Below are 15,457 nucleotides of genomic sequence, written 5' to 3'. Positions count from 1 at the left end.
TGAGCTGCTGGTGCTTTCCAAGTGCCACCCATGCGGATTAAAGCCCAATGCACAACCACTACACCACGAGAGGGGACAGACTAGAGATGGAAACACTGTCTTCAAAGTGCATCCACCTAGATGGAGGACATGTCAAGAAACAATAGTTGGACATTTTTGTTTTTATTCAAGGTTTCTATGATTTTGTAGCAAAACCTTTTATTCCAAGCACAGCCTGTAGCCATAGGCACTTAGTAGGAATCAGTTTAATTGAGTTGATTCTGCCATAATCTTTTAAGTGACAAATCTTCTGAAACTACAGGTTTGGAGCCAGCTAAATATATAGTTTTTAATGTAATTTCATTTCACTTCAATGCAACATAGTTCCACAAACTACTTTAATGGGTATTTCAAAAACTACAACTCATCAACAGTCACAAAACGGAAGCTGTGGCATTGTAATTGCACCATGTGTCCTACATAATTACAGTGCAACAGTGAAACAAATTTTATAATCCTCGATAATGAATTAATATGTGAGTAATACTACATGAACTAGTCGACATAAATCAAACTTGAACAGGGCCAATATAGATGCTTTGAAAATAAATGCATCAATAATAAATCATCCAGTGTCTCCCTTGTGCAAGAATGCACTTCTCTGGGACCTAATGAATACAAAAGGAGTCGTCCCACCGGATAGGGATCTGAGATGCTTAACTAGGAAACAACTAACAGTAAGCCTGCTGTTTCCTAACTTGCAAAGGTTTAGTTGCCTGGGAAATTAGCAGGGCTGAGAGAAGTTTAACATTACAAAATGACACAATCTAGAACATCTTATGTTGAATAGCTTTTGAACATGACTTTATATTGGATTCGTTTGAAAAGGGCCTTGGATCGAGGAAGTGGCTTTGATGGCTAGTCAGATATTGTGATTAAAAAAACACAATCAAGGAGTTTCACACTTTAGCTCCAAATTAGCTGGATAACTCTGAAGGTTTCCTGGGTGCTTAAAAAGGAAGCCAGTCCTTGGAGGACACAGAAAGCTGTGATATTTTTTCCTTCTTCAGCTCCTGCATCCCACAAAGTTGGCTGTTGTACAGAATAGCATTAAGTAAGGAGGAAGCGCAGTTGAGTCTCTTGCCAGGTTTCCCCTGGCATAAGTAACAGCTGTGGCCATTAAACAGCTACCAAGGGATGTCGTTAGAGCAATATCCCGAGTAGAGGACTTGGGACGGCAGCTGGTCCACAAGGAGCATTAGCCAATGTCAGCTGGAAAACCTTACACTGAGCTCCGTTCAGCACCAGGATGGTTGAGAGTACATCTCTGCATTACTGGGCCTTACACATTAAGAGTCAATATTAGAATTCAGGTATTGACGAGAAAAACCTGCGCCTGTAATTGTTATTCATGTTTTTTTTTCTATCAATGTAATCTGCAAAATGCTGGACTCTGACATATTTAGGAATTCCTATGTCACACGCTGGTTAACTTCAAAGCAGCGAGTAATTGGTAAGAATATTTGGAATTCCTGAGATACGATTTATTAACTAGACACTGATCTGATGTATCAAAAATATGGTGATTAAAATATTTGCACCAATACATATACAGATTACATATATTCAGGAAAATCATCAATGTTGCCATTCGGGACATCTAGAACTAAAACCAAAGCCACAGCTGTCGATTGATTCCGACTCATAGTGGATCTGCTCCTCTGTATGGAAGTAGATAGCCTCCTCTTTCTCCTACAGAGCAGCTAGTGGGTTTGAACCACCAACCTTGTGGTTAGTAGTTTCACTTAAGAGTGATCTAAAATGGTAATAAGACGTGGTTCACTGAAATCACACTTAATATAGAAAAATTCTGAAAACAAACATAAAACTGTTCCACATAATTTTGAATAGAACTTTAAAAACAATTTTAATTGCCATCTCACACAGTAATGTTTCTCTATGTACACTGGGATAAATGTATTAGAAGGACAATTTTTAAAATTAGATGATTTCTCCAAAAATAAATGGACTTCTACTAGAAGTCCAAAGAGAATAATACGCTCCACTGATTTCTCTCTCTGACTTAAAAATATCTCTTTCCCTTTCCTTCCAAGAAGATCCTCTATGAAACTTGGATCAATCAAGAGTGTTAACTAGATGTCTTCAGGATGATTTGTCAATTATCATGAAAAATCACACTATTTCTCTTTTTAAAAATATATTAATAATAGGTATATTTAACATCATCCTACATCATTTTGACAAATCAACCATCATTTTGGTCTTGAAAACAAAGCATTATCCTCAAAAGTATGGAAATCCAACAAAACATCACCGGTCAGGGTGTTGGAGCGCAGTAGCTGCCCCTGTAGTTAGCAGAGCTGGAAAAAGCCCCCTCAGGTCAGTTGAAGTAGGACAAACATGCCCATCACATCCTTTGGGTCTAAGTGCTTAAAACTGTCTACAAAACGCAGGCACAAGACGTAAGTCTCGTGCTGAAGCTGAAGGCATCTTCTCATAGGCTTTAAGTGATGGATTTGAAACGGACCCTGCAATGTCAAAGCAGTTTAAGTGTGCAGCCCATTTCTCTCCCTCCTTTTCATGGCCCCGCAGGTTACAGTACCTCTGTTTTTAATGACAGTCCACTGTTAAAGAATATTACTGCAACCGCAATGTAGGTTACAGTTATCTCTGGCTTCAGTGGTCCTAAAAAGAGAAAAATGAGTCACTGTTACCAAAGACGTGCCAGAACACAGGTTGGAAAGAAAGAAGAAGCTTCAGGAAGAGATGGCTGCTCCTGCATGTATCGTTGCTGGCCCTCCTGTTCCGCTGCTGTAGAGAATTCAGCATCTGCTGTGACACCAGCCTCGCTCCAGAGAGTCAGGGCAGGCACTGTGGCTACCTGGTTCTACACGCCATTCGCAAAACAGAGGAGGCAAGAAGAAAGGCACCATCCTTCAGTAAGACCGCCAGTGGCTGTCCAGTTGATTCAGACTTGTGATGAGCCCTGTGTGTCAGAGAAGACTGTCCTGTAGAGCAGCGGTTCTCAACCTTCCTAATGCTGTGGCCCTTTCATACTGCCCCTCATGTTGTGATGACCCCCCCAACCATAGCATTATTTTCTTTATCTTCTTTTTGCCTGTAAATAGTTCAAGGTCTGTTTGTTGACCTTTAGGAGTATTTTCCAGTCAAGTCTGATGGGGTGCCACGCCCTGGCCCCAAAGTCTATCCTTGGTATTCTCTCGGGACTTCCTTACTCTGCTCCCCTTGCTGTTCTGTTGCACGCCCTTAGTGTTTTGCCTTGGTATGGTGGGGTCAGATCGGGTGCAAGTCCCACACTGAGTCTCCAGTGTTGTCCCCTGTAGCACTGTGGGTCAGTAAGGGATGTCGTGTCTCACAGTGGGGCCAGCCCTATGGTCCTTTCTGTGCATTGACTGCTCTGAGCAGGGATATTGTCCTCAAGGCTCAGTGGGCCAGGACGTGCTCCACTCTCTCTTCCTCCCCTTCATTTGCTCCTATGTGCTTTGATCAGACATGTCCCTCTCCCTGAGCTGTAGCTTCAGTGCTGTCCTCTGAAGTAAATTCTTCTGCAGGGAGGGACAGCCATAAAACTATTTTTTGTTGCTACTTTATAACTGTCATTTTGCTACTGTTATGAATCAGGTGACCCCATAAAAGAATCGTTCGACACCCAAAGGGCTCAACCCACAGGTTAAGAACCACAGTCTTAGAAGTTTCAGTGGCCGATTGCCAGGCATTTCTCCCAAGAGGTCGCTAGAAGGACTTTAAACTACAACCTTTATTTAGCCATTGAGTATATTACCCATTAGTACAACCTTCACTTCTTAGTAGGTTATACATTGGGCTACTAACTGCAAGGTCAACAGTTCAAACTCACCAGCGACTCTATGAAAGAAAGATGAGGCTGTCTGCCCTTGTAACAATATACATCCATGGAAACCCACAGAGGCAATCCTATCCTGTCCTACAAGATCCCTATGAGTCAGAATCGGCTCAATGGCAGTGAAGTTCATTGACGTTTTGCGTCCATGCATCAGTGATGACATAAGGAGCATTTACTTCCACAAGTTAACAGAATCCTCTAAATTACAAGAGAACCAATGGAAGAAATACTTGTCTCTCTAGCAGATATTATTTTATTCCTTCGTGGAGATACATCATGCATTCGGTTCTGCCAAGCTTGTTCACGGAGCATTTAAAAAGCAGAACTTACTTAAAAGTGAGTTAATACATATAAAGTTGATAATAACACATTGTTATGACTACAATCATCATTCAGGATGCTGGGGGAGGGGATGGGGGGCAGGTAGGTGTGGTCCTTGCACTCTGGGGATCCACCCTGGAGTCATACGGGCGAACATGTTAATGCTGATGGAACAGGGACAACACTAAAAGGTAAAGTGTCCTTGATCACTTGTAGGAGCCGTGGGGCTGTAGTGACGATTTGTTGGGCTGCAATCCCCAAGGTCACCCCCAGCCACTGTATAGGGGAAAGATAGGACTTGCAACTCCCATAAAGAGTTATAGTCTCGGAAACCCACAGGGGCAGTTCTACCTTGTCCGATAGGGTCACCAGGAGTCAGATTGACTGGATAACAGGGAGCTGGTTGGTTCGGGTTGTCACTTGTACGCAACTTAGTTTGAAGAACTAATGTGCCAACAAAGGCACAACATATTTTAAAAAGATGCCGGTGTGAGGTGATGCCATGTTCTAGCTGGACTCCCGTGGTTTCAGTAGGAGTGCTTCTGCCCCCATTCGACATTTGGCAATGTTTGGCAAATAACGTTGGTTGTCACAACCTGAAGGTCATAGGGGCAGGAGGTGGTCTGAACGTGCTACTGACATCTCGTGGGAAGAGACCAGGAGCATTACTAAACATCCTAGGACACACCAAACAATTCCACGGACGAGCAAAGAATCATCGGGTCCAAAATGTTAACAGTGCCGAGCTTGAGAATTGAAATCCGGGTGTGTCTCTGCTCTACATTGACGTGTGTCCCTCAAAAAGACAGGTTAACATCTGAACCTTCCAGACCTAGGAGTATGACTGTATCTACGAATAAGGTCTCCGAGGAAGTTATCAGTTTGGTCCTAACACCAGCTGGCTGGCTTCCTTAAAACCAAGAGAGGCAGGCACAGCTACAGGAAACGACTCCAGGCAAGCGCCCACTGCGAGCCAAAAACCCGCTTGGGGCGCCAGAAGATGGGAGAAACAAACTAAAGATCTTCCCCAATCCATCCTAGAGCGCGTGATGCTGAAGTCAGCCATGTAGCCTCCGGGGCAGCACTGTGACGAAACGTATTTCTGTTCCTGTAAGTCACTCTGTGGTGCTGAGCTGTGACAGCCTTAGGTACAGCCGTTCATTACGGAGCCCTACTGGGGCAGTGGCTTTGCGCTGGGCGGCTAACGGCAAGGTAAGCAATTCGAGACCACCAGCTGCTCCTTGGAGGACAGAGGGAGCTGTCTATTCCCATACTGAGCTACAGTCTCAGAAACTCACAAGGGCAGTGCTCTCCTGACCTATAGGGGGACTGTGAATGGCCATCTCTATGAGATGGCAGGGGGGTGTGCTTTTTGGTTTGGGTAGTGCGATCATCAAGCAACTCAGCAGCTCACCAGAAGATCAGCAGTTTGAACCCACCAGTGGCTTGCTTTCTGAGAGAAAACACCTGGCAAGCCACTCCTGTCCTCCTAGGAGCTCCACTGGTCCTACTGGGTAAGCGCTGAACTGCTACCCACCAGGCCAGCAGTTTCACCCACCAGCGGCTCCTCACTCGAGGAGTAAACTCAGCCTCGGAAACCCTAAATAGGGCCATCCTGAGTTGGAATAGACTTGCTGGCAGTGGGATTGGGTTGGGTTGGGTTCGGTTATAAGGTCCCTGTGAGTCAGAATGGGCCAGATAGCACAAAACAAAAAATCCAACGACTCCACTGTCATCAAGTTGATTCCAACTCAGTGACCCTGTAAGAAAGGGAAGAACTGCCCCTGTGGGTTTCTGAGACTGTAACTCTTTATGGAAGTAGAACGCCTCATCTTTCTCCCAAGGAGCAGCTGGTGGTTTTGAACTGCCAACCTTGCAGCTAGCAGCCCAACACGTAACCACTATGCCACCAGGGCTACTACACAACAACAGAGAAGTAATACTATAGCTGCCACCCATTAAACTCCTTCACAAAAGGGCACAACATGGCTCCTTTGTGCCCCGCAGCTCTCTACCACACCTGCTAAAAACCCACTGCCATCAAGTCAATTCAGACTCATAATGGCCCTAGAAAGTTGCCAAGACTCTACAAGGGTATGGGAGCAGGCAGTCTCATCAATTCTGTTTTGCTGAGCAGTTGATGAGTTTGCACTTCCGACCTTGCATTTAGCAGCCCTAAGCTTACCGCACAATCACCAACGGGGCTTCCACAGATACTGTTTGCTAAATGGATAGAAGAGCAAGCTCATTCTTTCAATAGCCATTGCTTGTGCACCTATGACTTAGACATTTGCGTAAGAGATAAAGTGAAGGAGCAAAGATTCTATTCAAACACTGCAACATACTCTTTGACAAACCTAGCACTTCCAGGGATCAGGGGTCTTGGTGGTTTACTGGTTATGTGTTGGGTGGCCAACTAAAAGGTCGGTAATTCAAAACCACCAGCCGCTCATCTGGAGAAAGGCAGGGCTTTCTACTCAAGAGTTACAGCCTCCGTTCTGCCCTGTCCTTTGGAGTCACTGTGAGTCACATCAATTCAATGGCAGTGAGTTTGTTTTTTGGGGTTTTACAGAAATCATCTGGCAGAGATCCGAGGAAAGGGCACATAATCGGGACACCATCAGGCAAGTGCAACCGGTGGGCAGTAAAGCGGGTGAAAGCAATATTTTCTAAAGAAGTATATTATATTTCTGAGCGAGTGTGCCTGCACAGCCCACACTTAGGAGCAATGCCTTCCTCAACAACAGAAGCTGATGACTCAGGAACAGGCTGTAATGGCACGGGGACAGAGTTGCTTTAGAAGCAGATTCCTCAAATGAATGGAATATACCCTGGGGTTCTTTGGTTTGGTTGTGGGGGCTGTTTTTTAAAATTATTATTTAATATCATTTTTATTATTTTCCTCCATTCCCCTATGTCTTATGAGGTAGTGTGCTTGTCAACAGTAAGCCCCAAATAGTGCTTCCAGAAATTCTATATAATAGGGTTTAGAGAGAGCAGTCAGAGTTAAGGACATGTTCAAAATAATCTCCCCAGCAAGCACGTGGCTTTTACTTCGATGGCAAATTTCTCTAAGGAAGGTAAACTTAGTTGGCTAGCAAGGCACTTTTTAAAAAGGGAACTTTTCCATGCTCCATACACATAAGTAAATGAACATGGTAACGGTAAACTGATGGAGTCACTCATCCACTGAGACCTTGAATCGTCTAAATTCTAGAGTCATGGTAGTCTTTTGAATTAGATGCACACCTGAACACTGACCCATGAAAGTGGAGGTGAAATCGTCCAGGGGAACTTCAAATGTGCCTGCCAAAGCAAAATCCAAACTAAACTCACTGCCATCAAGTAGATGCCGATCTTAGTGACGCCATCGGACACGGTAACACTGCCCCAGTGAGTTTCCGAGACTGGGGCTCTTTACAAGCGTAGGAATCCCTGTGTTTCCCCCAAAGAGCTGCAGGTGGTTTGAACTACTGACCTTGTGGTTAGCAGCCCAAAGAGTAACCACTATGCTGCCAGGGCTCCTACTGAAGGAGACCCTGATTTTGATTTGGAGGCATATAAGGTCCCTTTACAGAGCCCCGGGGGGGGGGGGGGGGCTGTGGGCTAAGCACTGGGTTAGTGAGGGAGAGTTCAGTGACTCAGATCCACCAGAAGTCCCTCAGGGGAAAGATGAGGCTGTCTTCTCCCCTGAAGACTTACTGTCTCACTGTGCATCAGAATCTATTCGATGACAGTAAGTTAAGGCCTTTTAAAGACGTCATCAACTCCAAAGCGAACAGATTTCCCAAGCTGGAAATACAAAACCAGAAATAGCTGGGGGGGAGAGGGGTGTTGCGGGGGCGGGACGGCAATATAAGCTTCAAGCCAATTCCAGCTCATAACACCCCTGTATGGAGTCGAACTGCTCCTGCCGGCTTCCAAGGCTGTAAATCTTCATGGAAGCCGGTTGCCACCTCTTTCTCCTGCTGAGCAGCTGGTTTAAAGCCTTGGTAACTATTGGCAGAGTTGAGAGTTGAAGCCAAGATATATAAATTATATTTACTTCTCATAAAAAGTTAAGGACTCTATCCTCCAAGTCACTCACACTCACACACACACACACACACACACACACACACAGGAAAAAATCAGATCTTAAAATGGCTATAAAGCTCAAAGTGGAAATAAATGTTTTAACAGAATATTTTTCTTGAAACAAAATAAATTTTCAGTGGATATACAATGCAATGGCATAATCAAAATAAAAATGGCAGAACAGTGGTTTTCGAGCTCATTGAAAGCCCATGCTTTTCAGGGGGGGGGGTGTTTTAAAATGTTTAAAAATGCAAGGACCCGTCAGCATTTAAAGGAGCCCTGGTGGGGTAGGGGGTTACACACTAGGCTGCTAACTACAAGGTTAACAATTTGAACAAACCAACCGGAAAGACGAGGCTTTCTGCCGAGTGGAGACCCAAAGCCCAAATATTTTTAGGCCACTGGACATTCCCTTACAGAAGGGTCTCAGGGAGGAGATGAGACAGTCAGGGTGTGATGTAGCAACAATGAAAAATTCAACTTTCCTCTAGTTCCTAAATGGTTCCCCTCCCCATCTCCCCACCCACTGTCATGATCCGAATCCTACCTTGCCAGTCTGACTAGAGCAGAGGATGTACACTGGTACAGATGGGAACTGGAAACACAGGGAAGCCAGGGCGGATGATCCCTTCAGGATCAGTGGTGTGAGTGGCGATACTAGGAGGGCATAAGGAAGGTGGGTCAGATAGGGGGAACCGATTTCAAGGATCTACATGTGACCTCCTCCCTGGGGAACATACAACAGAAAAGTGGGAGGAGGGAGATGTGGGACAGAGCAAGAGATGACAAAATAATAATTTATAAATTATCAAGGGTTCATGAAGGAGGGGGGAGTGGGAAGGGAGGTGAAAAAATGAGGAGCTGATGCCAGGGGCTTGGGCGGAGGCAAATATTTTAAGAATGATGAGGGCAACGAATGTACAGATGTGCTTTACACAGTTGATGTATGTATGAATTGTGATAAGAATTGTATGAGCCCTTAGTAAAATGATTTTTAAAAAAATAAGAGTTACAGTCTCGGAAACCCACAGGGGCAGTTCTACATGGTCCTACAGTGTCGCTATGAGTCAGTATTCACTGGGTGGGTAACCATTTCACAAAACTTACTTATCACAAAGTAAATTTCACTTCTAAAGCTAATCTAAGATATTCATATTAATATCCTTACATTTATAATATCTTTCTAAATGTTTTTATAATGGAGCAATTAAGGGTTTTTTTGTTTTTGCTTTTTTCAAGGACTAATGTCTTATGCATTTTTAGGAGCAATTTCTTACTGATGGCAACCACTGAAGTTAAGCTACAACTAGAAATTAGAAACTTACTCTGTACTTTTAAAGAAGTAAGCCTTCTTTCAGAGAATGAATAGCTGATTTCCACTCTGGCAAACGACCTTCTTAGCTCTATCTCCTGTGGCTGTTTACTTTGAACCATGTTCTATATATTTAAATGAAATATAGCTGAATAAAAAGAAAAGTGACCTAAATGCTTTATTATCCACACTGAGATCAGCCACCGGTTTGGTTTGGTTTGGGGTTGGTATCTATTTTTTCTTCCCCTTTGGAAAACTATCCAACTTCTCAATTTTTTAAGACTGAATATCTATAAATACATATATAGGAACCCAATCAGATGGTTGTAAAGAATTTTTTATCTGAAATTAGATGATAAGTATGATACATGAAGTATAAAGGTCTTAAATTAAAAAAGAAAATTATATAGTCTTCAAGTATTAATTCACCAGGGATGATAAAGTGAACATCTTAACAATGAATTGAAGACTATTAAAACTTTGCCTATTCAGAAGATGTCTAAAAATTGCTCTACTACAACCATTCAGTTAACAGTTAATGGATAAATTAAAAATCACCTGACCACCATATACAGCCCATAAATAGAATCTTTTTTACTAGGAATTACAAGCACAAGAGGTCCCTCGAGTCACCCTACGCAGCCGAAAATGTTGTCAGCAACCATTCTTCCTCTCGTTCCTAAATTTTTGTTGTCTGAACTAGTTTTAGATGTAGTGTTTTAGTTTATTCAATCTGTAGGCTAACCAAATAATCCAGGGAGCTGGACTATATGAAAAACACCATCAGGATTAGAGGGAGACGCATCCACAACCTGCTATCTGCAGATGATACAATCTTGCTTGTTGAAAGCAAAGAGGACTTGAATCGCTTCACTAATCAGGAGCAACGACTTCAGTATGGATTACACCCCAACATGAAATCGAGCCGAAGTCCCTAGCATCGCATCAAGGCCGGTTCATAGCCACCCTCCCTGTAGGGCAGAGTGGAAGTAACTGTGCCTGCGAGGGTCAGAGGCTGGAACTCTTGCCGGCAGTAGAAAGCCCGCTTTCTCCCGTGAAGCGGCTGGTAGTTTGCAGCTTGTTGTGACCACCTCAACCTACAGAAAACAAAAATCCTCACAACTGGACCAACAGGCAACATCATGATGGAGAAAAACTGGAGGTTGTCCAGGATTTCACTTTGACTCCACAATCAATGCCTAAGGAAAGAGTTGTCAAGAAATCAAACCAGCTATGAAAAAAAAAAATCTGTGTATATATTTTCAATGGTAGAAGCAAACAAAGAGCCTATAGGTCAGAACAGGAATGCTCCAGAGGTATCCAAGGTTATAAATCTTTAGGGAAACAGACAGCCTCATCTTTCTTCCCAGAGCACCTTTCTCCCTCAGAGTAACAGGCTGCAGAGTTCCCACCACTGCCCCCCCAGGTCAGGAGCCAATCACTTAACCCCTTCATCACCTGGGCTCCTCCAAAACAAACTCCAAACCCACTGCCATAAAGTCAATGCAGACTCTTAACGATCCTATAGGAAAGGTAGAATTGCTCCTGTGAGTTTCCAAGACGGTAACTCTACTGGTAGAGAGCTTCCAGGAAAGGGGTTGGTGGTTTGGAACTCCTGATCTTGCAGTAAGCACCAAGCCAATAGAGCTCATCAGAGAGAGAAGCCCCAAGGAATAACAGCTTTAGATCCAATTACACACTCAATACATTTTGCGCTCAATTAAATATAGAGAACAAATTGATCAAAAGGCAAGCAATACAAAAAGCTTTGACCTCTGCTATTGCTGTGCAAATAATTATTTTAAGCTTCCCAAGAACTTATTTCTAAAGGGGAGGGATACAAGCAAGGGAAAGAGGGGCCAACTGCTTCCTGAGGGTGGTTCCTTCCATTCATTTCCAATCATGTTTTAGCAACTGAGTAAAAGTACGAAAAAACAACCATAAAATGATTTTTTTGTGTGTCAAGTACGAATAACTTCAAATCCTCCTACCATAACATTTTGTCTGTTCATGTCAGTCCTTCTTCCCCATGTGCTGACTTAATAATATATTCAACCTATCAATGTATTTAACTGCCAAAAGGCGAATGAAGAAATCATATAAGGGGAAAGGAGAGGGTCATAAAACAACAACAACTGATGATATTTTCAGTATGATATGAAATGATAAGTTTCCATTCATGGTCACCCCCACATTACAAGACTCCCTCTATTCAGAGATCTCAGTATGTTTCAGCACGCCTACCTTTCCTTGCCAAAACACACACCACCCAAGGTGTAACACAGGCTGCATCTGTTAGACTGCTAGGGTAGCACACGGAAGTAGTGTCCTGTAGTGAAATGTGCAACGTGTCAGTCAGTCGGCTTGGGAGTGTCTGCAGCGGCAGCCACCGCAACCAACCATCTCTCCAACACGTGGGCCACAAAAAACCTGAACTTGGTGGTGGTGATGGTAATGGTGGTGGTGGTGGTGATGATGGGGGGTTCATTATAACATTTTTCTTCGCCCCTCCACCCCCGCTTTTTTTTTTAATGTTGTGTGGGTGGGAAAGTCATAATACACTAGGTAAGGAATTCCTAGCAACTTAGGGTCCCCTGGAATGGGATGTTACTTTGGAGGCGAAGGGAGTAAGTTTCATTCTCGTTAGCCTCACTCGTAGACACTGATAGGCATTGCCGGGGCGCTCAAAATATTTTGCCCTTTCCTAAATCCAAGTGCCTGCTGGTGTTAGCAAATTCTAAAACCAGCCAAAGGGCCAAAGGGAGCCCCTGGGCTGGTCTGTGGCCCCCAAAGGGAGACTTCCCAATGACGCGTTTCCCTCTCTTTTCCAGACTCGCAAATTCGTCCCCAAGCGGGGTTCGCGGCGGGGCGCCGGGGCAGCAGCACTTACCCCCGTTCACCCCCACGGCCGGCTGCAGCTTCGCTCCCGCGATGGCCACCACTATTCCGACCATGAACCAGTCTTTCCTCATCCTCTCCAGCAGCCCCATGCTTGTTAGGGTGGGTGGGTTGTGTTTATTTGTTTGGTTTTTTTCCTTTCCCAACTGCGATCGCTTAGTCCCCGGGGCTTCTCCACACTTTCCCCGGTCCCTGCAGACATGCAGCAGAGCGAGTCAATTTGCCACCCGTAAACTACAGACTCCGGGGTGGCTCCGGCGGCTTCCTTCGCGGAGGGCTGGGAGTAGTAGTCTCCAGTGACAGGAAAGGCTCGGCGAGCGCCGCCATCACTACCGCCAGACCCCTAGTAAACGCGCAGCAGGCGGGACCCGCGGCAGCTCGGGCCGCCGATTCCGAGCACACGGAGGACGTGGGCGCGTGCGTCAGGGACAGAGGTCTCTGGAGAGATGTGGCACATGTGCTGCCGCCAAGGCCGGCGATGCCGCGGGTGAGAGTGGCAAGGGAAGCGGCGCAGGGCTCCGACAGGCTCTCCGCCTCAGCTAGGGTCCGGCTCCAGCCAACCTTCAGGCACACCCGCCCGCGCCTCCACGCCACATCCATTCAGAGCTCCTTTTAGGAGTCTTTCATTGCCCTGAGGAGAAATGGTGTTTGGCTAGAACGGAGACGAGTCGTGAGGAAGCGGCACAGAGCGTGGTGCGTGTTTCTTGAAGGAGCGCTTATTCTAGGGATTACGACGCATCCCGACGCCGGAGTGACGTTAGGGGCGGGGCCTTGGATAAGAGGCCCCGCCCCTTCGGGTTCTCGCCTGGTGCCTGACGCGCGGCGGGTCGCCGGGCCTCTGCGCTCCTCCCGCGGCGGGCGGGGGCTGGGGGGCTGCTCCTCCGACGGAAGGCGGAAGGGTCGAAAGGTGAATGGCCGCCGTTCCTCGCCCTCTGCAGACCGGGAATGGCGAGCGGGACTGGCCACTTCGGTCGCCAGCGGTGGGCTCTGGGCCTGAGACCCACCACCACCGGCCCTGGGAATGGGGAGGCCTCACGCGTCCCGCGCCCAGGCCCCTGCCCCTGCCCTCTGTCGCCTTTCCCTTGGCCCCTGCCCCCTGTCGTCTGTCCCCTGTCGCCTTTCCCTTGCCCCCTGCCCCCTGTCGTCTGTCCCCTGTCGCCTTTCCCTTGCCCCCTGCCCCCTGTCGTCTGTCCCCTGTCGCCTTTCCCTTGCCCCCTGTCCCCTGCCCCCTGTCGCCTGTCCTGTCGCCTGTCCCCTTTCCCTTGCCCCCTGTCGTCTGTCCCCTGTCGCCTGTCCCCTGTTCCCTGTCGGGAGGCCGTGACAAACCACTCCAGGCGCTGAGGCGAGCACTCAGGCCTTCACCACCCACCCCGACCCCACAGCGCGGGTGGGTGAAGTGGCAGCTTCACTGCAAGACTGGGTGGTGTGGTGCCCACTCTGGCTTGACCCCCAGAAGTGACCCACCAATGCGGCAAGAGGTCATTGAGAAGGGGATGAGAGACCCCCAAAACAGAGCTGGGGCTCCTGGTTTTACTGGGTTGAGTATTTTGGTGCCAGATGACATTGACTGACTCCTGAATGGACGTCCACCTGTAGCCCCTGCCAGGCACATCAACACCTCCCCACTAGGTCCGTCTCCACAAAATAAACTGCAGGGTGACATTTTGACGTGACATGGCGTCTACCCCTGTAATGGTCTACGGTGAAACTGAAGTTTGGAAGGGGCATCTGGGGCTGTTTAGTGATGGGAGGCTTTGATTCTGACTTGTATTCAAAGCTGGAAAGAGGTTTCACCCCGTGCTTTCTTTTTCTTTTAGCTTTATCCTGAGGAAGTGACTCCCTTTCCAGCAATGACGCTGGCTTACACAGTTGTACTGCAAGCTGTATGTTAGCGCTGGGTGTCCTCCAATGCATTCAGGCTTCATAAAGAAAAGCAACTGTCAAGAGGAAAAGAACCTAGTAGGAAAACATGGATGCCATTAAGAAATATTTGGGGAGGGGGGGATAAAAAGAAGATGGATGGACATGAGGTGTGATTAAATCTGATGGTAATTATCAAGCAGCCACAAGATCAGTGGAGTTGTGTGGAAGGTCGTGCGCAACACAATTACTTTCTTGTAATTTCTACTGGGTTAAAGATCCATCTCAGTCTTGGAGGGAATGTTTTTCTTTATATTAAGGGATCATTAAATGTTATGCTTACAGAAATTGGGCTGCTTTATCTTTATGGTTGTTGACAAATGCGTATTTACTATAAATTCTTTGATCTATGTAGCACAGCGCCTGCCTCGTGGAACGGATTTTCATTGTTTTTCAGGATACTTGAAGGAAAAGAATCTTGTTAATGCCTGTATTAATTCCCCATGTCTGTCCAAACAAATAGCTACAATTGGATGGCTTGAAATAACAGAAATGTGTTTTGTCACTGTTCTGAAGGAAGTTGTCCGTAAGAAGGATTGCAGGGAAAGATCTGTCCTTGCCTTGTTCACGTTCTAATGGCGATTGACATTCCTTGTTTCCTTGGCTTGTGGCCGCATCACTTTCTCTGTAGACCCAACTTGGAGCTCCATTGCTCTGACTGCTGTCTCCATTCTTCACATTGCCTTGTCCTGGCAGCCTGCTTCCCTAGGGATCTCTCATTAGACTCGTGGCCCCTTGACGTGGAGCCCAGGTGGCAGAGTGGTTACTCATCCTCAAGGTTAGCCATTGGTAACCACCAGCCAGCTCCCCAGAGAAAGCCAGGACCTCCTACTCCCATACAAATGTGCAGTCTCAGAAACACACGGGGGCAGTCTAGCCTGTCCCAAAGGGTCACTGAGCCGCTGTTGACTCAGTGTCAGTTGGAAAATCTAGGATATTTTCATCTCAAGATTCTGCTTTTAAAAATCATTTTACTGGGGGCTCTTACAGCTCCATACATCATTTGGATCAAACATATTTGCACATATGTTGCCACCATCATTTTC

General features: G+C 46.1%; 1 protein-coding gene and 1 long non-coding RNA gene across 2 annotated transcripts in view; one reads left to right on the top strand and one right to left on the bottom strand.

Moving 5' to 3' along the window:
- The window catches only part of SLC10A7 (solute carrier family 10 member 7), a 289,125-nt gene extending 276,332 nt beyond the window's left edge, over positions 1 to 12,793 (bottom strand). The window contains exons 1-2 of the mRNA XM_075543721.1: positions 12,484 to 12,793; positions 2,603 to 2,685 (exon numbers count right to left, since the gene is read on the bottom strand). Coding sequence (XP_075399836.1) covers positions 2,603 to 2,685; positions 12,484 to 12,583 — 183 coding nt within the window. The 5' untranslated portion in view covers positions 12,584 to 12,793. The remainder of the gene's footprint in view (positions 1 to 2,602; positions 2,686 to 12,483) is intronic.
- LOC142442602 (uncharacterized) lies at positions 11,943 to 14,690 on the top strand. The gene is made up of 3 exons (XR_012783444.1): positions 11,943 to 12,044; positions 12,425 to 12,593; positions 14,309 to 14,690. It is a non-coding gene; the product is annotated as an uncharacterized LOC142442602 (long non-coding RNA).
- The last annotated feature ends 767 nt before the right edge of the window (positions 14,691 to 15,457 follow it).

Source organism: Tenrec ecaudatus, chromosome 3 (assembly GCF_050624435.1).
Source record: "Tenrec ecaudatus isolate mTenEca1 chromosome 3, mTenEca1.hap1, whole genome shotgun sequence".
NCBI lineage: Eukaryota > Metazoa > Chordata > Mammalia > Afrosoricida > Tenrecidae > Tenrec > Tenrec ecaudatus.
The sequence above is the reverse complement of the archived record's forward strand: the minus strand, read 5'-3'. Positions and strand labels throughout refer to the sequence as shown.